At 34.8% G+C, this 27,203-nt stretch overlaps 1 protein-coding gene and 1 long non-coding RNA gene across 18 annotated transcripts in view; one reads left to right on the forward strand and one right to left on the reverse strand.

The window, feature by feature from the left end:
- Positions 1-27,203, reverse strand: part of LOC106160429 (Kv channel-interacting protein 4) — a 99,613-nt gene that overhangs the window by 71,925 nt on the left and 485 nt on the right. For 9 of the 16 annotated variants that reach the window (XR_015333015.1, XM_013537039.3, XM_013537037.3 and 6 more), the window contains exon 1: positions 13,393-13,577. Coding sequence is in view for 15 of the 16 variants with exons in the window: in XM_013537039.3 (XP_013392493.1) it covers positions 13,393-13,549 (157 nt within the window). In the remaining variant the exon portion in view is untranslated. Of the gene's footprint in view, positions 1-3,021; positions 3,171-3,307; positions 3,889-4,597; positions 5,100-13,392; positions 13,578-27,084; positions 27,166-27,203 lie in introns of those variants that run through there. The other 7 variants (XM_013537038.3, XM_087009067.1, XM_087010947.1 and 4 more) reach the window with 6 other exon arrangements.
- Positions 10,939-14,468, forward strand: LOC106155233 (uncharacterized). Of its 2 annotated transcripts, none has more exons than XR_015330779.1 (3): positions 10,939-11,146; positions 13,404-13,725; positions 13,896-14,468. It is a non-coding gene; the product is annotated as an uncharacterized LOC106155233 (long non-coding RNA). The 2 variants fall into 2 exon arrangements; XR_001237588.3 differs by having other exon boundaries at positions 13,404-13,523.

A 27,203-nucleotide genomic window follows, 5' to 3' on the forward strand; every position in this document is an offset into this window, starting at 1 on the left:
TCTGACATTTACTTAAAACAATGGTATATTGATCCTTTTGTGTCTTTTATAATACCTTTGTGAGGGAAAATAAAAGAAGCATTGGAGATCCCAGAAAAAATCTTGAGTCAAAGTCAAAAATATTTACAAAGTGAAATCTTTGATTTTAATTCTAAACAAACCACTGGCTACTGTTCTAGGAATTTTTGTTTTGTGAAGAAAATACCTTTTACACTTAATCAATACACTTAAACAAAAAAAATGCCTTAAACAAAACATTTTTTCTGTCAATCTTTCTTTAGCATTAGGCTAAAATACTATATTCTAGTGTAGGCCCAATTAGGAATCTACACTGCCTAAACTAATGACTGAAAAAGTACATTTTTCATGAGAGCCGCATCAACTTTACAATAAGACCGCCCAGCTGTGCTCAAGGAGACAACCTCAGCATCAATAATTCAAAAATAACTAATCACCAAAGTTAGCATTTGATGCACTTGATCAATTCTTTAAGTTTACCTACCAAAATTGTTCTTAAAAGAATGTAAATCAATGTAACAAGAAGGGTTTGCTTCAAGTATACACTACGTGCTGAGACTGGTTGTCCATTCACAATATCATGAGATATTAATGAACTATGTTAGTTTTATTATAGATGAATGCCATGAATAGATTAGAATGAAGAGATACATTTTCTTTACATATACCTGCTTCCGTATGTCATATTGTGGCATTTAGAAACTAATAACAGTTGATCAACTAAAACAGTTGATTTGCATCTGTGTTCTATGTAACAAAATATTGCATAAAACAGATTAAATAAATAAATAAAATTTTAAAGGTTCCAGATCCCATTACCAACTAAAATGATCCTGATTCAGGCCTTCACTATTTACCAAATTTTTGAATAACTAAAATAGTGACATGTTTTCAATGTCAAGTAGAAGAAAAACTACAAACTAGAACCAAGCAGTTGATCTACACAGAATCTGAACTCGAAGGCTGAAAAACAGGCAGTGCTGCTCCCTAGTGGAGAATTAAAGAATCAGAAAAAAAATGTGGATCATTTCTTGTTTCTCATCAAAATCATAGACAACAGGTCTTTTTTTTTTGTTGTATGTGTGGTAAACTACACTATGTAAAGAATTTCAATATATTCATCCATAATCATTAAAATAACACTCATATCATATTGGAGTAAAGCTGAAGTACATTGAAAAGCTTCAATAAGTGATTTTCTCAATCACATCCGACAAACTTCCTTTACTGATGACTTTTAAACTGCATAAAGACAAACACCAATAGAATTTGCATCTGTACAAATAGATAAAAAAACTGTGAATGGCATTCAACTGCTTATTGTGCAAAACAAATGCTGCTACACAGTTATATTGAATATTCATATATTCCATCAAGTTTTGCTCTCAAGATCAACACTGACATTGATAACACTGACATTGATTGGTTCGCCTCTTACATACATAAGTTGAAGCATACATCAGTCTCAATGGTCTAAAAGAACAGACGCAACAGTCGAATATGTAATATTTGAAATATCATTTGTGGAGCAATTTTTGCTCTTGTGAAAAGAGCGAAATGTAGGCAATTACTATATCCTTAAAATATCAGTAAATACATTTCCTTGGAACCATTAACAATGTTATTGATTAATTTGTATAATGTGTTTATCACAAAAAATCAAAAGATGTTTAGCACTGAAGGAAGGAATGTACTTAAGTGGAAAGAGGAGAAGGGAACAATTATAGGCTACTTATGAATCACAACAAATATGTATTGCATGTGTTAAAAGTAACATTAACAGAAATTATCTTCCACTGATCTCCTGATCTCTGACCTAAGAAACTGATATTAAAAAGGTGCAATGCCCCAGTGAAGGTAAGAAATCAAGATCAAATATAGATCTTGATCATTTCCAACCACCAGTGAGGAGTGTCTGCTTGATTGGAAAACATATAATTGAACCATTTATCTGGCTCCCCAAATCTTCCACATTATATAATTGCATATTAACGTAAGTAATGGCAAAGGCCAAGTGACTAAGTTGGTAATGGCAGCTGGGTTAATAAGTTTGTATAGGTGGACTTGATTTAGAAATAGTACATCTACTTGAAACTCTATGATCAAGACTTTTTACTTTATGGAGTATGACTGGTGAAACATATTCTGATTGTATGTAATCAGTTTTTCTGATAAAATACTTTCAAAAAATAGTAAAATTTAAAGCAAACATTGCATTTTCTTCACTTTAACTGTGTGCTCATCATCTACTGACAGCCCGTAATGACGTAGAACAGCTCATTAAATAATGAAGTGAATGCCACAAGAAAGAAACAATGTTATCAATTTTGATATTTACAGGAAATTAAGTTTTTGTGGGTTTTTTTTTCTCTTCTTTTGACATAAAAAATATAAGGGTGCCGTATCTAATTGTATTGTAGAAATTCACCCAGCAAAATAAGACTGTTCAATTCGGTGAAGAATCCTTGTCTCAAATTATATTATATACTATGTTTCTTGTTGCACATTGGAACAAAGGCAGGTTGTTGGTGATTTCCCATGGTATTCTCCAATCATGTTTCTCTGATCTTTAGGTATCAGCTCACAGATGGACCAAACTAGACTATCATAGTTAAGACATTTCAAAAGTGTTGAATACAGCTATGCCAATTGATCTGTATGTATTCAATATAGCCAAATTGATATGTAAGATAAAAACATATGACATTTAATAATAAAAATTTAGGCCTCCAGGTACAGTTGAAATATCTCTATATTATACATGTAACAAGCAATCACCCCTGAGTGATTTAATAGACAACCAAAAAGCATGCATACATGATATTTAGAACCATGCTCATATTGAAAGGCATAGAGAACTGGGAGCTTCATATTCCATAAGGTTAAACTGTTCACCTGTACGACTGACACAACCAAAACAAGCAGCTGCTCATCTACAAAAATAGAATCATCTTTTTTTTAGGTAAAACAAAACAAAAATATAGCAATATAACAATAACTCACCCGAATAAACAGAAGATTCTGAATCCATGAGTACAGAACTTATCAATTGTTACAAAGCAGGCATGTACCTGTTCTGCAAGGTGAAGTAACCGAGTCTCTCACACAATGGGGATAAAAAATATGCCCCACGAGTTTGCCAAAAAAAGAACAGGTGGGAAAGGTGTTCTTCAAGGAGAAAAGAACTGCTTCGAGGGGAAGTAATGATTTTCATTTAAGTTCAAAGAAAGTTAGTTGGCGCTGCAGCATGCCTTATCACATCAGCACCACTGGAAAACTTTAAACTCACCTTTTTTCATAATTTTCCTGGACACATTACTAGTTAATTGTGCCACCTTTGTAGTTAGAACCGCAACATTCCCGATCATTGACATCGTGAGTAATTTTTAGTCAGGCTCCGCCTCTTTAACTTGAGTCCAAAAATTAATATCAGTGAACAAGAAAGTCTCATTCACCTCTGTCCAGGGGCTGACCCTAGCTTAAGTAGATAGCTGATGGCAAGTAAAAATCAATTAGTGCAAATCACTCAAAACTCCCTGCATCCACTTTCAATTTCTCTGCATCTCTAAATTCCTGACTGACCTCTGGTTGGTTGAAACTTCCACAATCAGTGGCATTAAAAAAAAAAGAGTAACACAAAGATCAGTATTCAACCAAAACTGTAGCAGCCAGATACTATTCAGAGATACACATGTAAGTTCCTGTACTCTTTAGTGATCTCTCTGAATTTCCACATCATTTCAGTCAGGCCGTGACATTAACAGGTGCCAAAGGAACAGTTTTTTGTACAGATAACCTTGTCAATCTACATTACGTAAGTATGCATAACAATGTCCAAACTAGCACATAAACTAATATGTTCTCTGGCTTTCTGTGTCCAGGTTAACACATGTGCTCAGTTTTTTTTGAAACTCTAGTTCGTAAAACGTGTCCTTAATGAATATTCCTGGAAATACATCCCCATTGCTCTGCTGGTTAAGCTAAAGGATTTCGACATAAGATACATGAACACAATTACTAAGATTAATCAGAAAATCCATGCCTATAAATCTAGGAATTACAGCAAATTTATGGGTTTGTTATTCTCCGTTGGCCATGCAATGATTAGAAGCGAAAACAATAAAATACTTGTTCCAAGGTCAACATGATTTATCAGATCTTCATCTCTCAAAAAAAATTTTTGAAAATTTCTCAGAGATCAGACTTCCCCACCAAGGTGAGTAAACAGCCAGGGTTCCTAACTATGCCAAAAAATAACTAGATGATGAGAGGCAATTTCTATATCATAACTGAGCCTTCCTTCTAAAATGTATTGCCACATGGCATACCAACAAGAACATGGTCAGTATTACTACCTATAGTGTACTCTTCACCCCAAGAAATATCACACGGTCTTTATTTTTTCTCAATGCAATATAACATAACTATCAAGAGTTCTGAGAAAAGACGTTTAGGATAAACTCACATGATTCACAACATTGTCACGACTCCAATTAATTCTGCAACAAGGAAAAGGTATAACCGATGCAAAAAGCTGTCGAACAAAAAAAAATGTAATAAGAAAAATTATTTCCAATACCTTTTTTCTTGGACCTTTTTGAAAGTCTTGATGTTATGCTGGATACCACGTTCACCACTGACATTTCTGCTGCTGTAGGTCTTCAGACACTGTTCTGCATAAGTTTGTACAACTGATCCGAGCTAAATGCTGCTTTTACATTCCTCTGTCCATCCACTGCCCTTTTTTTAACTCTCAGTATTGCTTCTTCTGGTGAATAAATTTGCCGCAATATGCTTCTGATAACAAAAGTTATTCTTGGGGTGCCTTTCTACTCTTAATCAACAACTTGCTTCTAAAAATTGGTCAGCTTTGGTTACTGCCCAATCCCCGCTAAAAAGGCTCCTGGCTCCCAATCAATAAACAACAGATCCCACTTTGAACCATTAGATGATTCAATATACCAGTTTGTTCGACATGAAGATAAGATCAACTAGTAACTTGGCCCAACAGTGAGCAAGAAGAAGGGCAGTGTGAGGAGCTGGAGTCCACTTGCCTTGGCTCAATTTGGGGGGAATTCCTGTTGTGTCACTGTCCTGAGACTAAAGTATTGTACATTGTACATCTGGGTGATTTAAACTAATCTGGCACCTCTGGCCACTGCTAGTGAGTCTGCAGATTTCCCATGGGGCACCCTGCCACTTAAATAATGTATTTTTATTTGTCTTCGATGGACATAATTGCCAAAGGTGGGGGGACTAATTAATCAGTAATTAAATTGTACATGGTGTGCTATCATCAGCCTTAAGCCTATGTACTGGAATACCTCTTTTTATATTTTCATCACACAAGTATTTTCCTTGGGCAAATAAAGTCAATCAGTACCATTGTCTCAGTTATTGAAAACGAGTGTGGATACTTCACTAGTTCAGATGGTCACCATCACAAAGGCAGCTTCTGCGCCAGTGAACACCATTGCTTAAAATTCTGCAAACAAGAATCAACTGGACTTAATAATGCAAGAAAACATGCATGCTTTGTTTGAAAGATTCAAAAGTTTATTGGCCCTTTGTCAAATAATCCTCACTTTTTCTTGATAACAAAAAAGTTGAAAAGGCTAAAATGGTTTAAATTACAATAGAGAGCCTGTTTTCCCATCTGAGATCCTGTGGAACCGACTATCTAGGAAATGGATTTTTGTGTTTCTTTGAAAATTAATCCCTAGAATGCAAATAAGCTACATCCTCGCTCAATCAGTACCATTGCTATCACATTCAGTGAAAGGCAAGTAGTTGTAACTGACTTATCCCACAGCTGGTGCTTCTAACAATAGGATGAATGCACCAAACATATGAAAATACAGGCAAGCATGTAAGTGAAATACAAGTGCAATTATCCTATAGTTTAAAGTGTCAGCCTTGGGATCTATTACAACCAACAACTAGCTGATGTTACGCCCTTTATTTCATCAATAAAAATACATACACCTTAATTTGGGACATTAGACAGCCTGGCAAATTACTAAATACTTCAAGGCATGATTGTTGTAGCACTAAAGATTATCACATAACTTTGCCACAAATTACGTCAAGCATGCAACCAGGTATTGTTTTATATGCATATTGTAATTGAAAAAAAGCCTTCCAACTAAAATAAAATCAGATATAAATTTACTTAAGTATTCAGCTTTTCTCAAATGAGCTTCAATGTGTATTCTATACACTCCTCATCCTATTCATTGCTTGCACAAACATTCTAAACTATTTCTAAAAAGCAATATTATTTAGGGACCAAAATATATATATACTTGCAACTTGGGCAATGTTTATCATTTTCATTAGAAAAAGGTGGTTGCACTTCTTGTAAGATCAGTCCTTCAGGACTCTTTTCATCAGCAAATATCAGCATGGCACTCTTTGGGGATGACAAGTAATTTCTTCAGCACCTGATATCTCAATTAACTTTCCAACAGCAATGCCAGCACCAATTTTAGAAATGCTCTTTCATGATACACAATTAAACTTGGAATTTGTGAGGAAAAAAAATGGAAGTGAAAATATTTGCTAATTTTACCTCCACAGACACATGCAGTAAGGGTTTCCTAAACATGATTATTACAAAGTTAGCAAATAAAGTGCAAGGCAGAATCAGTTATCATTTCCTGTGTGTACGTTGGTACGGTTCTGAACCAGTATCACTGTTCTTTGTTCGCATAACACGCTCCTGTAAGATGGAAAGGGGCACCTATGTATCATGACTATGAAAGATGGATAAATTCACACAGATTGGTGATATTCTGGAATAAAGCCATATATCAAAGTCAAAGGAGAAGGGAAAAAACTGAATAATTATATTTTATCTATATTTTTGGGGCATGAAACATACAGTACAGACATGCACTTTATGCCATATTATTTCAATTATTTAACATTAATCCTCAGTCACAACTAAATATAATATAAACTCAATTGTGACAAAACAACTTCTCCTTCCTTTTTGGATTAAGACATATCTGTGATGAAATAATAATTCATTATAAAAAATTTATTACCCTCATTTTGCTTTCCATTGCCCTCAAGATAGCTATAAAATCTATAATGTCCTGACAGAGTCTGATGGTCTGATCAAACATAATTAGTGTTACAGATGGGCAGCTGTGTCAAGTAAATTGCTTAGATGGCACTTAAAGCAACGTCTGTACAACTTTAAGTGATGTAAACAAATCACTTATTTGATTGTGCTACCAGCCAAAATTATGTTTTCTGCAATGTTCAGCTACATAAACTGCCTGCTTCTGTCTCATATTATAATTATGTTTTAAAAAGTGCTTGGCAGACTAAAAGAGCATGCTACAAACATGATCACCAGAAATGGATAAAATACAATTTCCTGTGTATATGCCATGCATGAAATTTTTTCATTATCCAAATGAATACCTACCTGATAAGGATATAATAAATTAGCCGTACCTACAGTTACTTGGTCATGACTATTTGATGACCAGATAAGCGACAAATAATAAGTTAACCCACACATGAAACTCAGTAAAAAATGAATGACTGGAAAACAACATTGACACATCTTTCCTTTTCCAAATCCACTGACCTTTATAAAACAACGTGCCAATTTTTTTCTAAATCACATTTCAGGACTGACTCATATTTGTGCATGTACGTGTGATTATTCTAATTTCAGTGTTTCAACATGGTAACATTTTTGACTAATGGTTGCATTTCATGTATGGTTTCACTTCAAGACTCAACAACAGTGCGTCTATACAGCTATGCCTACAGGCACTGGTGTTATTGGATTGCACTAGAGATTGCAGTATTTGTCCAACTGGAAATGCAGGATCTCTGCCCAGTTATTAATAACTTGCACTTGAACAAAAACTACAGCATAAGTACTTCAGTTTACATATTCCTCCTAGTTCAAAATCTCTAAATTTACGTCCACTAATTAGATCATATAGCACCTGATTAAAAATATCAAACAAATATTGTAATCGAAATAAATTGTTCAAAAAATATCCAAAAATCCACTTGTAAATGCATTTTATAAACAAGATATTCAGCAAATTACCAGAGTAACTCAAAAAACAGTTAACATTAGCAGCACATACAATGGAAACACAATGGAAAGACAATCAAAACAACCAGCTACCACTGACTTCACAACCAAATAAATTCCACGTGTGCAGCAGAACACAATGCTGAGAACGCAGTGCACACCCCAGCACAATCTGTAGGTTGCTCCCAGCAGCCAGGCACTCGTGCACAACAACAGCAATACACAAGACTTAAACTTTCAAGTTTTATCATAGTTTGATGTCATCTTTCTGAAAGTCATAAAACATAAAACATGCCAAAACTTGTACCATACAACTGCTTGATGTATCAATGCAAAAAAAGTTACAAACGTATCCATCAGACCTAATCAATTTAAATTGTGGAAAAATTCTCTCTGTGTTATAGTGTTATCTCAAATTTCCATCACACATTCAGACAGAACATTGGATAGAGCATTGATTTATAGCAGAAACTTTGAAGAGTGTATATTCCAGTTGTGAAGTCTGGACTCTGCTTATGTATTTTATAGCAAAAGATGCTATCCAAGAAAACTCTTGATCAGTCACTATTAAAGAACATAAAAATGAAAATCACTGTTTATTGCAGTCTTTGGTTTAGAAAATAAAGTTGAAATTGCGAAATGCATTTTATATCCATTTCTCTTTGTTTCTTTTTGTTTCTTACTGATTGATTGAGCACATATTAATTAATGTCCTTATTTTATTTGTTCATGTACCATTATTATATTCATAGAAGGAAATGCCATGGTTTGTTGACATTTAAGATATAAATATATATACATGTATATACATATGTATGTATAGAACTGAGACAGAGTAAAGGATTAAGCCATGTCCTTTGACTATAACTTTGCAAAAATTCAATTTTCTGTTTCTGTAATTTAGGCAGGCCACAGGTGTCCTACCACAACAAAATCAAATCATTTCATTTCCTGTTAGCATTTATATTCCTACTGTAACCAAGTTATCAATCTATTCAATAAAATTTGGTATTTCAAAAAGAATTCAGTATAGCCAAATGGATAGGTAAAGAACCATCTAGTTTACATGATTCTGATAAGTTTAAAACGACATTTAAATTAAAACAACACCAACTCATTACACCATTACAAGTCCATTTTGTCCTAATAAATAACCACAAACTCAAAAATAAATCAAATCAGTGGCCTGACCTTGAGAAGGAACTTGGGGTAAATTACATCATTATAACACATCTTAAGTAAAGAGACTCAGCAAAAACATCTGTGCCCAGTTCCCACAGAGCTCACGAGTACAGTTTAAAGAAGTAAAAAATCTCCAGATCAATCCTCCGAACATATTTACTCACACCTTGTACCCTCCAAACACTACATATCATTCTTTTAATGGCACATCAGAAGTACGCCATTTGTACTTAACCTTTCATCTTTCTTTTGCTTGTATTTCACAATTACAGGAAATCCCTACATGAAAGCAGAGTATGGCTGTTAACACTTACTCCTCACAGAAACATTATGCCAGGGGCTCACTTTTCAATAGCTTGCAGGTAAACAATGAGGACCAGACTCTTTTTCCATCAAATTCCATATCTCTTGTAACTTTTTTTTTTTTTAGAAAAAAAATGTACATATTTTCCTGAAAATAATACTGACTACTTGCAACAATTTAAATTCATTAAGGATTGGAACTTCAGACTAGTCCACTGATCTTAAAATAATGTTTTTTTTTTTTTTTTTTTTTTTTACCTCTTCTCAGGTTTTAGATGTGTATTCATTCCGGTATGTATTCATTCAGTATGGTACTTACAATATAACAATTGCCATGCTGCAGAGATATGATCTATAACCATATAACTTTGAAATAATCCATATAATTTAGCCAAATAAATGATGATGAGCACAGAACAGAACAGAATAAATCTTAAAAGCAATTCCACAATAATCATTATCCCTAAACCAGACCACTGTAATGTATGTTCTGTTTCCTGTCCATGGTGCTCAAAGTAATTAGTTTATTGAGGTATTATTTTTTTTCTAGGGCAACACAACATCAGTAATTACAATTTGGAGGGTGAAACCCTGCTCTTCTGACATTGATACTGACTGTGCTGAAACACTGCATTCCATTCAATAATATTCCACATGAAATAGATTTTTTTATACTTTATGTAGAAAGACATCCAATTGCGTTTTGAATTAACTCTAGTTGCTTCCATAGACCCAAAGAGAAAAATGTTTATTAATTATATTAATTAGCATTGTATCCATATTACCTAATGTCTTCAACAAGGTAACCCACTGTAATTAAGCTTCAGAAACCAAAGATTTGAACAGGATGTCTGTTTTTCTTAATTCTCTTATTCAGTTCAAATATTCCTCCCCTAATATTAATTCTGAGATCTTTTAAATTCTACACAAAAGTTAACAAAATCAAACTTCAAAGAAAATATTGATTTTTTGTACTGTCATATATTGCTTTGAAGAATGACAATAAATCTATTCCTATAGTACAGGCAAAAATATAAATCAGAAGACGTAACTTCTAGTAATCATCACATGGCAACCTCCAAACCACTAAATGATTCAGAGACTTCTCTATTCAAAAAAAAAACAGCAACCCATTAGTATGTTCTAATCACCATGCACTTATTAACCTCCAATACCATTAGAGTCTGATTCCAGGCAAATTATATAAGCTGTGTCATAATAATCTTTCAAATATCAATCATATACAAGTTCATCATGGATCACACTATGGTCAAGAAGAGCAGAAATGCTGTCTTACTTATATGTATGCGCTAATAACACGATGTTCAATTTAAAAGCTGACAGTCTGATGAGATAAAATCCTCATAAGTGTGCATGAACTATCAACAAACAGGTTTAATCAAGATATTCATATCTCACAGATTCCTCTAGAGGCAATAAGACTATCTGACTTAGTGCACTTGCTAATTTGAGCTCAAGCCCAAATAATGGTTCACTAGTCTGAGGTTGTCTCTGGTCAATCTTGCTGACAAACATTTTGAAGCCTGTTTTCACGTGTCTGGGATGGGGATCAAGGTAGGTCCCACAGGAAGATAATTTCATTTGTTAATAGATCATAGCACAGGTTAAAGTATACCTTTCAAGTGAGAAGTCTTGCTGTGAAACTCAACCCCACACACACCCTATACCCACACACACGCACGCACGCACACACACACACGCACGCACACACGGATGTTCGGTACTGTAGCCAATGCAATGGAGTTGCTTGGTGATGTTTTATTATGTAACTGTGGCCTAATGGTATATATATATGCGACAGGCATGTAACTGTACATAGTGGCATGCAACAGGTATAACCATGGTATAGTGGTAATAATAATAATAATAATAATAATATTTATTCAGCTAATGATATAAGATACAGGCTTTGGTTGGTTCTAATACAGCAAAATCAAAATGCTACAAACTGACACTGATAGCTTCCAACCCCACCTCTTTTTACTTATATATTTCACACTGAGTTAATATGCTGGTGCATGAACATGTTTTTTTTCCCCTTTGTGGCCAATGTCTCATTTACTTAAAGCGAGTCTTGCTGATTTAGTTATACAGCAGTTTTTGTCCCCGAAACTTGGTCCATTTTCTAATGAATGCTATGGCATAACTTGCATGAATCACTTGAGACAATAAATATCAAGTGGTAGATTTTCGAGAATGACACTGAAAAAAAAATGCATTGTCTCAATTTTAGCCATTTCTGTGCTACAAGTGGTACTCATTCCACAAATGCTGATCGGCTGCAAGGGTAGGGACAACTGTTCCCCACATTCTCTTTATTTTGGGTAGGAGGGGTTCATAAGGACGACTATTGTTTGTGGTATTTTTCTTTTTTATTTGCCATTTGCCTTAAAGGGCAATGTCTCACTGAAAAATATTTCCCTTAGATCTAATATAGATAATCTTTTGTATTTTTCAAAATCTACCAAAATACGCAGATGAAAAGATAACACACTACTGTCTTCTTCACAAATAGCCTCACCTAGTAGTGGTGCGTAAATATTCACCTTGACATTTTCTTATGAAGCTATAAATTGTCAGGGCACTGAGGACTGCAATGGTTAAATGTTATCCTAATGTTGTTTATGGACCTATGTCAACTTCAAACAATTTATAGGAAGTGCTGATCCTGGAACAATCTCGTAAATACATTCTCTGAATCTTTCCGTCATATCCAGAGCATCTCAGCAGTGTTAACTCACTAGTTCTGGATAAACAAAAATCATTACTTAGTTATCATCATTTTGCTTTTTCAATCAAAGTTCTTCCACTTTGCATCATTCTCACACTTGCAGGCCTATTGCAAATGATTGTCTTTGAGCATCAAACAGCATTACATGGCATGAGAGATCAATTTCCATTAGTGGGTCTTGTTCAAGGATAATGATTAGACAAATTGACATTCTGCATGATTAGAGATGCAGCAGAATAAGACTTCAACATCTAGATTACAATGTTTGTGTTAGTCTGATCACAATAGCACTAATGGTGCATGTTAAAATATGAAAACTTTTTATAAGGCAGGCAGATAGGTAACTAGGCCAAGATAGGTGAGAGCCAATTTGCTTGAATAAATACTAAAAAAGACTGCTGAAACCCATGAAAGAATCTCTTAGTTCAGCTTAAACATATCAAGTTCTGCAAGATGCCTTAAAATTAATAACTATTAAATTCAAAAAGGCATATAATATATTTTTTATTTATTTATTATGCTTTGTTTTCAAATGTCTTGTATCTATACTAAGTCTTGCATTTCTTTTTGAGTGTGCAAAGGTCATCAAATTGGCATCTTATCATTTGTACAAAATGTTACAAAAACTACTGGAATGGCTACACTTAAATTCAAAGTACTTAAAGTTGGCATAATACACCCTGAAAAAATAGCATCGCATTGCCTGATCCCTCCCACTACAAATTGCTAACAAAGCTCTTTGCACTTTATACAAGCAACTCGAACTGCCAATAAAGATAACCCAATGTCTGATAAATCAAGTTCTATCAAAAGTCATGAATCTTATTCTGTAAAAGTAATTGTAAATCACACTGACTGCATGGGGAAATCAACTTAAATTGCATATGAATATTTCATTTAGTTAACAGTTTACACCTAGGAGCAAAATATATCTTCACTTTCAGGCCTTTACAACACAACACACACACACACACACACACATAGACATGCTGATCACTGTAGAATCACGTGCATCAACCAAAAACGTATGTCAAAAATTAAGGCAATGCTGAAGTATCACAATACCTACCTTGTTTACAGAAGCAGGAAACTACGCAATCTATGATACAGTGTTGGCAAAACTTGATGAGCATCCCTCTAAAAGTCCACGGCTCCTGGAAGTGGGCATACTGAGTCTCCAGTGGGAGAGCTTCTTCTGAGGTGTGGTTTGCACCATGGGTATACATATTCTCAGTACTATAATGTTGTACTTCTATTCAAAGAATGTACACTTGAACAATTTGTCACATTCTGCCTACATACCAAAAAGTGTTATAGTACTTTGTGTACAACAGATATCTACACGTAGGAGGAGAGATGTTTAGTAGCATGATACGCTACGTACACCGGTAAACTTGTCAAGGTATGTAATAACTGAAAACAAAACTTATACATCTGACCATATCCCAGTAGTGTTTAGAAAGATGTATGATCACCGTGTTGGGCCAGTCCACCCACTTCCATCCAGTACTGTCACTGCTGCCTTGTTGCCTCAATTAAGTAAATGGATAAAGTGTTCTATTCCTGTTTCAGGTATTACAAGCCCAAGACGAGATGTTGATGCAGCACAGCAGTGAATGACAGGCATTAAAATCTCACCAATCATGTTGATTAATTCAGCTTCATCCTTAGTGGGTGCTAATGATACCATCCGAAAAAACAGTCCAGACAACTAGTCCATTGCATTTTACGCCTTTTCAATATGCATTAAATTCTTACCAGTTACAGAACGAAGTCCAGGTGCTGAGAATTTTCAGGAAAAAAAAACAGGACTGTGTGTAGATATTAAAAAGCTATGCTGGACGATGAAAAGCTTCCTAATGAATAGATTTCTGGTTCATTACCGAAGGCAGCTGAAAAGTACCAATTTGCGAAGGAAACATGAAATACGTGTTTAATTCATACCGGCTGACATCCACTGAATATTTTTCCAAATATCATACAAAACTTACAGTATTTGCTTCCCCTCCAGGTTAGAAAACTATGAAATACTCCATTAAATGTTATTTAACCAAAAAATAATATTGATTGTTCTGCACTATGAATGAAAACAAACTCAATCTATCTTATTTCAACCAATGGATTAAATTCATTATGCAAAATCTACTATTTTCTTTATCTTTTTCCACCTGACATTTAACTGTTTATTAAAAGCCTAAAGGTGTGAATGTATACATTCAACATGTTAAAGGAACTATTTTCATTACCTTCTGTGTAGTCAATAAGGTCAGACGTTGTTTCAAATTTCTTTACTACAGGTTACTTCATAAACAAATAACTTCATATTGCTGACAATTAATACCTGTTGGTTTTCTTAATGTACAGCCAAATAGAATGAAAACCAATCTCTATTCAACTCTAAATTGGTACCTTGCCTGTTGAAAGGACCTCCTTATAGCGACAAAGCCTGTTTACCCCTTAGAGCCATGCCCCTGCAGCTTACACATCTACGCTACTTCTTTCTGCTTGCATCTTTTGAAGTCAATACATACCCCGCTTCCAATTGGGGATAGCTCAATTTGAGCTGTGCTTCTAGCCTCCCTAGACGCACAACACTTTAACACACTCTTACATCCTGCCAGCATGAGATACAAGATTTTGTCATACATATTTATTTTTATCGAATTATATGTTCGAGTCGAAAATAGGATGTCAAAAACATCTAAATGTCTTCTGCTGACACTGCTGTAATTGAGTATTGCAGTATCAATTTTTCATAACCTTGAGTCTCAAAGTCCAAATGAAATATTATTCAATTTTCACCAAAGTCTGTGGCAAAAAAAAAAAAATGTGCCACTTAGTATACAGCATTAAGGCAACAAAATGTCATTTTGCACACACTCTGTGGTGAGACTTAAAGGACAATGTTCATGTAAAAATCCATTTCTCGAATTTTGAAGATACAGCACTCAATCTATACACTAGATGTATGTTTTAATCGATCCCCGCCATTTAAAAATTATAAAAACAATCTATTAGTAGAAAAAAAGCGTTTTTGTAAACCTCACCTCAATATGCAAAAATGAAGCAACAGATCTGGGTCACGTGGTACTGTGACGACAATCACGATAAAGGTCTATGAGACCCAACTGAGCTGCATGGTGCTTACAGACGGAGAAGTTAAGGAAAGTTGTGTTGAACGGAGTTGAGGAATTTGCGTTATGCCTCGGTGTGTTGCCGTGGGATTCACCAAAATTGCAGCTCTCGTTGACAATCTTTCTTTGTCTGTGAAGGTCTTCTGTGACTTACTTATTAACTTTGGTGACAATAGTTGCGATGCTCTAGATCATGGTCACCTCAGGTGGTTTAGATCATATCAAGAGCTGGTAGTCTTTCAGATTAACTGTCATCAGTTGGCAAACTTACTGATTGCTGATGCATTTTAAATGCATTGTAGTTGACCAAAAGCTCATTTACAACAAACCTGTTAATTATGCACCGCTGCAATTCCCAAGCCAGGTAATAACAGGTATGAAACTCGTCTTGGTGGGCTTTCATATTTTTCAATATATCTCATTTATTTCATGGGGTTATTTTATTGGTATTTGTAAATGACGTTAAATATCAATACTTAAACAATTAAGTTCAAACACGGTCGCGAACATTAATAAAAGAAATTGCTCTCAGGGTATCTTGAAGCTTCCGTGGAAGAAAACGTGTTGAGGAAAAACAGGAAAAAGAGCGTTATATTAAAGAAAAAATGGGAACTGCTATAATAAAATGGTTCGTTATCCTAATTCGTTTATGCTTTGAAGATTTGTTTCTGAAGATTATTTCATCTGAAATATTAAATAATTTAAAAGATTGATTATTTTATAACTTGAAACGCAAATTCTGCGTCAGTACGCAAATTTTTTTTTGCAAATTTGTAAGCTTATAACACCGTGCTATAAAGATCTACTCAAGAAAAAAATTTGCTTGGGTAAAATTGAGTACGGAATGAACTGGAGACACTTGGCTTGTCATTAAGTTTACACGAAAATATGTCAGGTAACTTTATACTGTCTTTGAAAGAGTAAAGATTGAAAGATAATTTTAGACAAACTTTGACGGGGGAAATACCTACAAAGAGTAATGGGCTATTTCGCCAACATCTTGTTGAAAATTTTACACTGCAATTCTATTCAAATAAGCTAAGGAACTAATTGCCAAATTAATACTCTCATCACATAACAGGGGGGTAACCAGACCTGCAAAAATTGTACGCACATATTTAAAAAGATTACAAGCACATACAGCAAAATGTAGACTTACGCAAAACATGAAGGACAGCGTAATCACAGCAAATGTACCTCATATAGTAGCTTAATTTCCATTAATAATAAAATCATCATTTAAGTCAAAAATATTCTTGCAATTTAATAACTATTTTAATTTACCCAGAACGGTATATTTATTTTAAAGGCGGTTAACTGAAATATAGTTTTATGATTTGTTTGTGAAAATTGCCCATGTCACCCTGTTAGTTTGGAGGTCTAAGCTGGATCAAGTCCGTGTTAAAATTCCTATGAAGTTGTGCAGGAAAAATTCTTCCTTTCTTTCTCTAGCTCCTCGATAAACCTGGTGTACAGATTTTATCTAGTACCCCCAGGTCTACGGGAGCTGCGCTTTGTAACTAAAGCACAGGTAGATTTTTACCTGAGATAACTGGAGTAAAGCTTAGATAGAGAGTGCGTTCGATACAAGCAAGACAAATTGAATGCCATTTAACCCTCTAATTAAGAGGTAAAGGAAGTTCCAGTTAGATGGATGATTAAGATAGGACTTGTAAAGGTAACGGGCATTGTTTACCTCAGTTTAATAAAAGTATGCAAGACGGAGTGTCAGCGGTTTAATAAAATTAATTGAATTTCACAAATAACATGGACCTCATATGCAATAATCAACATTTCCCTTAACTCATTCAAATGGAGTGTTTTATACAACTTGGGATAACATAATGAAATGCTTGTTAAAGAAATGACTAGACGGGAAATGGTTCACGAGGATTTAGACCCCTCGGGTAAGAGATTTGAATGAGTATAAACTTTTATCAGAAGCCAGAGAAGTCATCTTACAGGTAGACAATGCAGCTCAGTTTGACAGCTAAGCACGCTCTGTTCTCCAGTGGCTCGATTGTCGTCATTGGACCACGTGACCACGTAGCTCATTAACTCCCAGGCCGAGCAAATAGGACGTTTTTTAAAGCCAAAAATTTACAAAATGAGCTTTTAATTTGTGTATTTGGATAAAGATATCGTTAGTTGGGCATGTTTTCTGAAGAATATGTTCCGTTCAGGCCATTCTGACGGCATGAAGCAAACCCTTTAATACTTTAATGTCTGCATTATCTACACCTGCTTCTAACAAATTCCTCAATGCCTTAGTTCTATTAACAATCATTCCCATCAGTTTTTTAAATCTGATAATATTGATAAAAGATTTAGGTTGTTAATTTCTAGCCTGATGTTTGCATTCCCCTGACAAGCCACCTCTGTGTTAGTTTGACCAATCACTCAAATTACTGATCAATATTGCATGGGTTAGGTAAATATGCCAGGTAAACACCAGTCGCATGCACTTACTGTTTTAATTACGGCAATCCTTTAAATGTTTTCAAATTTGGTTTAGATTGGTCAATAAATGTTTTTTGCAATACTATAATACAGCAACTGACATCAGCTGGCTTCCATTTCAACACTTGTAAAATTCATTGATTTTGTCAGTTTTTAATCGCATACAAGCTCTTTCAAGATGTTTTAACACAGCAAAGGCTCTAAAAAAGGCAAGTTAATCCCAAGCAAAGGGCATTAGCTGCACAGCTAGGCAACACAATCTGGAACTCACTGTAATTGCTGAGCTATACAATACATATCATTTACAAAAAAAAAAACTTTTTTTGGAATTACAGTTGAATTAAATTGATAAGTTCAAATACATGCATTTCACTTTAAGAAAATTAATAAAAATTTTGTACCTAGTAAAAGTCAAAACACCTGATAGGAAGCAACCCCCCCCCCCCCCCCCCCCCCAAAAAAAAAAAAAAAAAAAATCAGAATTCAGGTATTTTGGGTTTTCCCAAAGTTAGACAGTTCCCTTTTATGACAAAGCAATGAATTGTACTATTTCCAAATTTACTGTTATCCTTATACTATAATACATTATCCTGCTTTGTTTAAAGTGAACCAATAGAGAACTTAAATAAATATGATAAGGTCAAGTGCTATGTTTGCATTGAATCTGGTTAATATATTCATTATTTATCAAATGTGTATTTATTGAGGGTAAAAGCATGGTAAATATAAAATTCATCTTCCCTATGGCCCTCATGTTGTGGAACCAGCACTCTATGCAAATATAAGTTAATAAAAAAAAATTACTAGAAATAGTCTGTACTGTACCAGTAGAGCCAAGTGCACAAAAGATGCCTCAGATGAGAAACACGCACATCTCAGCACAATGGATGTGCACCAACCTAAAATACCCCTGCCTGCACATGAGCAGCATTTACTGCATTTGTCAACACAAGGTAACAACAGAATTCCACAACTAAAATCTACATACAACAATAGATTTGTTTAATGTGAACTGAACTATTATTATTACTGTTATTGTTACATTATCACAATAGTATGGTTCCTTGGTGTTTTCGGTTTGGAAGGTAGATTTGCTAAGGAACATTCGTGTGAATATTGTTATTCATTCCTTCTTTAAGGAGAGGTTTCCATGCCCTATATGCACCTTAAAGGATCCCCTGTTCTCAAAATAATCAGTATACTAGTAAATAAATATGCTGTTCACATAAACATTTTACATCCCATCTTGTAGAATAGTAATTAATCTAAGTCATCAGGAGTTTCTATATCTGAAAATTCCCTGATCTTATTAAAAAGCCATTAACCATCCTTGGTGTGTTGAAATAATCAAACTTTTGTAAGGGGAATTAACTATATATAAACTGCATGAAAAAAGATCACCAGACATCAAAGATGGCAAATATAGAGACAAATCAAAGATATTAAAAAAAAGAATGATGTCTAGACAGACTGGATGGTGAAATAAATTTAAATACTTTGTAAGTCTAGAAATTTTCACCTCAACAACAGGCAAATTTGACATAAAAGAGTGGTACAGTTTAACTGACTAAAAAATGCCTTCAAATACGACAAAATGACAAGTAAAATTTGAAAAATTTAATCGAATCAGCAAGAACCCTAACAGACTTTAATTAAACCCATGTATGATTTAATATTTAGTACTTACCAGCAAATAATCAAAAAACACTTATGCTGCTCCTTTCTAATAAAATGAAATGGCCTGCTGCTTTGCAAATTACCTCAAAATATTGACTCAAATGTCTGAATATAAAAAGTTATAAGGACAAAGGAAATGTGCACTAAAAGTAAAGGTTGAGAAAATCTACTTATGGTTTTCTGATCTATTTTAAAAACACAACACCACAAATACCACACTAAATTCTCATTCATTTTTCACAGAACGGAACCACAAAATAACCTAGTAGGAATTCCCAAGAAAAAAAGCTTTTATTAACCTTTCCATGCCCCCTTTACCCCCACAAGTCCCCAGTATCTTTAAAGCCTTTATCTTGGCTCTGTCCTCCGTCAAATGAAAAAAATCTTCCACAATGTTGAATTCTCAGTAGAAGTGTTGTCTATATGCCAAAGAAACTGCCTACACAGATGATGCAGTAATGGAGTCTCAAGGGAGGTTGGAACCTCCTTGGGCTTTCTTGATTATATATCTTTTTTACATAATATCAATATTCCAAGAGCTGCTTTACTGAACATACTCAAGAAAACACAGATCTCATGATTCAGTGGAAACCAACAAAATTCAAAAAATCTCTTTAAACATGTTTGCATACTAGTACATTGTTTTGAATGAATAAGATGAAAGTTGACATTCAAGTGGCAGTAGAAAAATATATGGGAAGTATAAATAAAATCCATTTCATGGATTATTTTGCAGCTCTATCTAGCACCTTATACCTTTAAACTCAATTTACAATTTCTAAAAAACGACTTCTAGATGAGTTTATATGACATCCATCTATTTCAGTGCATAAAGGTGCAAAGTAAAAATTTACTGGCTCATTATTTCTGGCTATTTACTCACAAATAAATCTTACTCAAATATCCTGGACAACATAATGCACTTAGAACCATGACACCAAGAAACATGTTTATTGACTGAAATTGGCAAGAAATAAATATAAAGTAGAAGGGATTGCCTTTCACCAATCTCAGGATTTCTTTCTTTTTATAGTCAAATGGACGTTGAAATATTGTGTGTCCATCAATTCCACAATTCAATATTGGTGCTATTTAAAGAAAAAACCCGTACTGATCAAGTGGGTTTGCAGTGATGTCTTGACAGACATAGCAGAAAATTAAAATAGTAGTCATGACAACTGCCATTTATAGATGAGGTTTTATACTAAAGCAAGCTAAGAACACAGTCGGGAGTCTAGCCAGGTAGTGCTAATTGCCACCACTGACCAGCACTGGACACAGGTGAGGATGGATGGAAGCTTTTAATAGTAACAAAACTGGAGATGGTCAGGCTTCTGAAGCTCATGGTTGAATGCATGCTCTTAGCCTGGTGCTCATTAACTCTTTTTTTTTCCAGGTGATAACTGTGAAACATTTCTAAATACATTTATTTTAATTGCATAAATCTACACTGTTTGAAATAGCTATTGTAGGTATTCACTGGGGCATTCAGTTCAGTGCTCACCAACAGCCCTTTGCACACACTGTCCAAATAATTATCCTAGACTAAAAATGTTTAAAACAGTAACAGAGCTCTAAAAAGGCAAGTCCAATTTTCAGCAATTCTGGACATAAACATCAAGTATACACACAGTCCCTAGCAATCTTTTAAAAACATTTATAGCGAACCGTAATAGGTGTTCCTCAGAAAATGCCATCAAAATATACACAACTGGTTGTGGATAAAAGCTGTACTTACATGAAAGCCAACTGTTTGTGCATATACAGGTGCCATGCAAACATAAACAGAAAGGAGTATGAAAACTATGAGCATGATTCTAGGTGTGATACTAACACTGCCTTGCAATAATCAGAATACATGTTAAGAATTCATTACATTCAATCATATGTCCAGCTTGCAATATGGTAGACACTGGTCTGTATATAATTCCTTGTGGTCATGGGATGTCCTTCATAATCATATCCTACAACAATGTCGATGACCCTTACATGAAAAGTTACTGCTTTTCTTTTTTTGTACAAGTCAAGGCCTAACTGATTTTTGAGCCTAGAAAGTGACAAGTCCCTCAATCTTTGACTCAACTCTATGATGAATTTTCCAACTACTTAACACGTTGCAACTCATAATTACCATTGCACCTCTCATATAGACAAAAAAACCAGTAGGAACAGGAAGGTATGATAATGAGTCCATCTTTTCAATGGTGAAAAATGATTAATCATTCAGATACATTACTTTGGAATCATTAAAGGGATAATAACTCTTCGTTTGGCCAAAAAATGAATTTTCCTGGAGTAAACAACAATTTTCCCATACTAACCAATGGTCAATGAATCCATTTTTACATTCAAAGTTAGTCCCTGGTTTTTTTCTAAAAAGTTTGGTTTTTTGTTAAAATCTCTTAAGAGATTTTAACAGAGTACAGCCATCAATGGAAGTCACGTGATCTGAAGACACGCTCAGATCTCAGAATAATAGCTATAACTGCTGTTTTTGTGGTAAAACAGAATATATTATATTTCTATGAGTTGTTCACAATGTTTTTATTGTGAAATAAAGATATCATATGAAGAGTTATTATCCCTTTAAAATTATATTCTGTATTGCACTTTTGATGCTTTTATTATATAAAAACGGACTAAAGGGTATCCTGCTTTTCAATTTTGTTGCTCCAACTCAATAGCAATGTTCCAATCTTAAGAAATGATGACTTAAAAATAGTATTTGTAAAAATCAGAATTTCCCCCCACTGAAAAGATAGAGACATTACTGTATTTATGCATGAAATTCAGTGTGTGCCAATCACCACTGTAAGAAGACAATTATCTTTGTAACTAGCTTTCTTACATCTAAACCCAATATTCATCTTCTGGATTTCAGTGGGAAGACTCATGTCAGAACAACCTTCCTTATCAGATCTTAACCCATTTCTGTACAATCCAATTTTAATCTTGAACGACAAAACCAAGATAAATTTTCCAGGAAAAAAAAGGAATAAAGGTCACATAACAAACATGCATAAAGCTTAACCACAACTCACTTCAGGTTAAATATTACCACCAGGGCAGGTGGCCAGAAGCAATACCAAAGCACGTTATAATGATTAAGCAGTCAGTCTTCCATACTGCAGTTCACAGAATTTTATCTCATAACCATTTAAAATCAATGTACACACAGCCATGCCCCCAACATATGCACCTCAACACATGTACTTGAATGCACCCCATGCACGCACACACACACATGCACATACACACATGCGCACACACACACAAAATGATGCACTGCAAATCTAATGTGCTGCAACTGAAAAATGAAACTATCTTTCTTTTCTCTATCTTATTCCAGCAATTTTGCAGAATATTTAGGTGGGACTCGTAAAACACTTTAGAGATGGGGGAGGGCAGTTATTAGGAAACATTCCAAAATATTTTATACGCAAATCATCCAAATTCGGATCAACATAATGCAGGTATCAGAAGTAGTGAAAACATGTGGCAAATCTTCCTTAGTGTGGAATTTATTATAGTTATGGAATGCATCTAAGCACTGCATAAGGCATTTATAGCATTAGGCTACGAAATTCCTGGACATCCATCAGACAACTAACTTCAACTGCTCCACATCGCTACTTTTTCTTACTCCAAATTTTTATGCCCTACAGACTATTGATAAATCGAGGAAATGAAAAGCATTAATAATGTTGTTTCACATGGCTAACATCTTGCACTGCAAGGTGTGTGTTAGCTTTAAGCACCTGAACTACATTACACAAGCTATTTACCAATACTTATGAGCATCTGAGTGCAACCTGAACCAATTGATGATAATTAGGCTAGATCCACGAAGACATAAAGAGCATCTTCATCCCACTCTGACTGGAGTGATTATATTTATTGGATAAGCCTGTTATGAACCAATTTGTATGAGCTGCAACACTCAAGGGTAATACTTTTTTAAAACAACATGAAGCTCATTGACTGACACTATCAATTTCTTGTCTGTTAATGAAACAAGAATCAGGAATTATGCTCTTGGTTTATGTACCAAATGAAAGACTGCCTATCAAACTATACAAAGGTTATAAGAGCACAAAGTGTAAACAACTACTAGAAACAAAACTAAAATGTATTTGAGAACATCTTCCGAATTTTACAGTCCTTGCTATAAGGACAGCTTTTCTTCATTTATAACACTTTACAAAAGTGGTTTATGAGAAAAATAGAAACAGGATCTAAAAACTGTTGAATAAGTCATTCACTCTTACTCAAGTGTAAGACATAACAATAAATCAATAGCTATTGCATCTTTTACAAGAGTCCAAAGTGATTCAAACAGCTCAACTAAAATCTTTCTAAAAATCATACTCCAACAATCATTGATAGAAACTATTGCAGGAACATAAGAACACCACAAAACTTTTATATCTAACATCAGTCTTTGTTAAAATATTCTTATCCTTCATGTCTTTTTGGGCCCTTAGGGTCCAAGACCCCATTCCCATGGACACCATTGGTCTATGCTGAGTAATTCAACTCTGCAGAGACTGTGGAGACTCACTCTGAGTGCAATCAGCATAACTGAACGATCCAACTTTGCAGGGTCTCTGTGGAGACTCATGCTGAGTGCAATCAGCTTATCTGAATGATCCAACTCTGCAGGGACTCTGTGGAGACTCATGCTGAGTGCAACCAGCTTAACTGGAACAATACACTTCCTCTTGTTTCCAAGGCACTCGTATAATCACCTACCAGATTGTTATGTATTCTACTTGATATCAGGAAGAGGAGTGTCATGAAGTTAAGCTGATTGCATTCAGCGAGGGTCCCCACAGAGTTGGATCAATCCACATAGACCAATGGTGTCTATGGGTATGGGACCTAAGAATCTAGTGGCCTAAAGCAGAAAGTGGCCAGTAACTGAACATACTGGCCCAACTAATATTTACTGGCATTTGGCATGGGGCCAGTGTTAACACTGTAGACTGTGACACTCAAGTCCATGAATGGATTTCACAGCCTTCTAGTCAACAAAATGACACATGTCCTTACATAGAAAGAAAAGCATGGTTGAATATGTCGTGTTCAACAGAATATCTTACACAAGGGTGCTTATGCATGAAATGCTTTGCCCACTTTAAGTGTCATAGGAATATAGGCCTCAGCTAGGATTAGCTTTAATGCAGAATGTGTCTGTATAAAAATTTGGCATGGTGTAACACATTAAGTACCCAATTTTTACTCTCTTTTCTTTAAGTTGTTTTTCAATTTTCAAACTAATCCATAGCTAGATTTTAAGCAGGGTGTCAAGATGTCTGTTGAAAAAACTCTTAGTTAGAAAAACATTTTTGTGAAAATAGGTATTAGAAAGAAAATTCCTACCATACACTAACACTTTATGTTTCAATTAGATGTCGTGCCTTCAAAAACACTGACTTACTCCACTGTGAGAAAAATACCATTCACTTCATACTGCTCTATGTGCTATAGGGTCCTTAAACTACAAACAGTCTATAACACACAATATCATTACCTGACCCCTTCAGGTAAGGTTCTCACTAGCAAAACAAACAATCAGGAAAACATCAGACATAGCCAATTGCATCTTTGTGTTAATCTTATTGATTCAATCTATAATAATGAGGGACTTGATGAAAAGGAGTTGCAGATAAGTCCCATAATTAAGTCCAAAAGAGAACTGCTTTAACTTGCATAGCTTTACAGAAAGTTTTAAGCCTGATTTATAGAGGGATCAGGATACTAATGGGATAAAATGGTTTTCACAGGGATAACAATGCAGGCTAAGATATAGACGTATTTTCCACAGAAGCTCTATATTAAACAGAATGTGATGTATCAGCTTAACATTGTAGCGGATAATAGAAATACAGTTAAAGAGTCATTTTTCGAGTTTCTTTTCTGAAAGATTGGGGTAGTTATAAATGGGTTCTTAATAAGAGAATTGTCCCCTTTGGCCCACATGATATTTTACAGCCATTTAGGGCATGTTATGTCTTTGGATTTTTAAAAAATATTTTTGGAAAAACTTGATGTGAGTCTAACTCCTGATAACGATATATAGGCAAATTGCATATCTGGTGATCATAATATTTTTTCAAATTGACAATATTATACATAAAACTGATATAGTCTTGAAAATTTATATATACAAATTATACAATGGTAAAAAAAATCAAATTAAATAGAAATATAACCAAAGGCTGATTATTATGACTATCACAGATGCCCATGCACGTGGAGCTCACCAGATACAATGTGTTCAATATTCCTTAGCAAAATGCAATTACCAGCAGTACATGACTATGGTATAAGAGAGAGCTGCCAATTTCTTCATAATTCAAGAACAAATACATGATAACAAAATCTAATGGTCTTGTCTTTCTCAGTAATGATTCTATATATGCTGTTTCTATCACCAAACTTCTTGGATATCATTAAATATTTCCTAAAAAGAGAATCCCTCCTCTTTAACATTTTAATCACAGCCTCTCTGCGATTAAGAAATGACCACCACATGCCTCATTTCCCCCAAGTTCAAAAACGAGTGCAAACCAATTTTTCTGTATCCTTCAATTAAAATTGCCCCAAATCCTATAAGACATGGGAGTTGAACAATGTATGAACAATCACTTTACCAAATGCCCCATACCCCCCCCCCCCCATAAGTAAATAAATAACTATATAATATAAGTATTACAAACCCCAAAAAAATTTTTTTAAGATTTAAAGGTTTGCCTTTAAATCTGCTAGGGATTCAGTTTTCTTCCATTAACTGGCCAGTACTAAAAGCACACTTGTTAATCACCATAGGACAGGAGGTTCCAGAAAAGGCCAGAGAGGCTGTACTAATAGGTCTGATATCACTGCTGTGCCAGGGGGGGTTTGCATGACTGAGTGTGAACTTTTGCTCCGATATTGATCAAGTATCTGTTAGGACAATCTTTAAATCTGGCACTACCTAACACCTTTCTTGAAATATAAAAATACCTGGGATAGTAGCTTCGGGTTCAATGGAACATTTTCTGGGATTTCAAGTATGTTGTTGTTGGGTGGATGAAAGGACTGCAAGGCAGTCAGTGCTTTTGTGAATTTACTAATCAAACCTGGGCCAAATTTTGCTTCAAGAATTTTCATTTCCATACATTTCTACTTTTTCATACTAAAAAATAATTGTCAGTACCATAAAATATATAATAAAAAAAGAAATCAACACAAACGTACTGAGCAGCACTGGGTTAATTTCGGACGTCTGTGGTCCTCAGGAGGATTAGATTGGATCTCCAGTGGCAGCGCGAGGTGGTATTGCGAGGTGAGAAGAGAAAGACCAAACGTCATATACAGTCTTAAGTTCAACTCGCCATACTTTAGCTTTTGCATGAAAAGGTAGCATAAACGCATCCGTGGCACTTCGAGAAAAATACAAACACGCAAAAACGTTAGTTATTGCACCTGGGCATTTATCAACTTACCACCTGACTGAGGGGAACTTGCTAGCAGACGAACCGTTTTGGCTAACCGTCGACGCTTAATACTGGCTAACAGCTGTCCCACTAAAACGTTAAAAATAATTTGCAATTGAACGGAACCA

This window comes from Lingula anatina, chromosome 1, assembly GCF_051362555.1.
Source record: "Lingula anatina isolate TDL-2025a chromosome 1, LinAna3.0, whole genome shotgun sequence".
Classification (NCBI taxonomy): Eukaryota; Metazoa; Brachiopoda; class Lingulata; order Lingulida; family Lingulidae; genus Lingula; species Lingula anatina.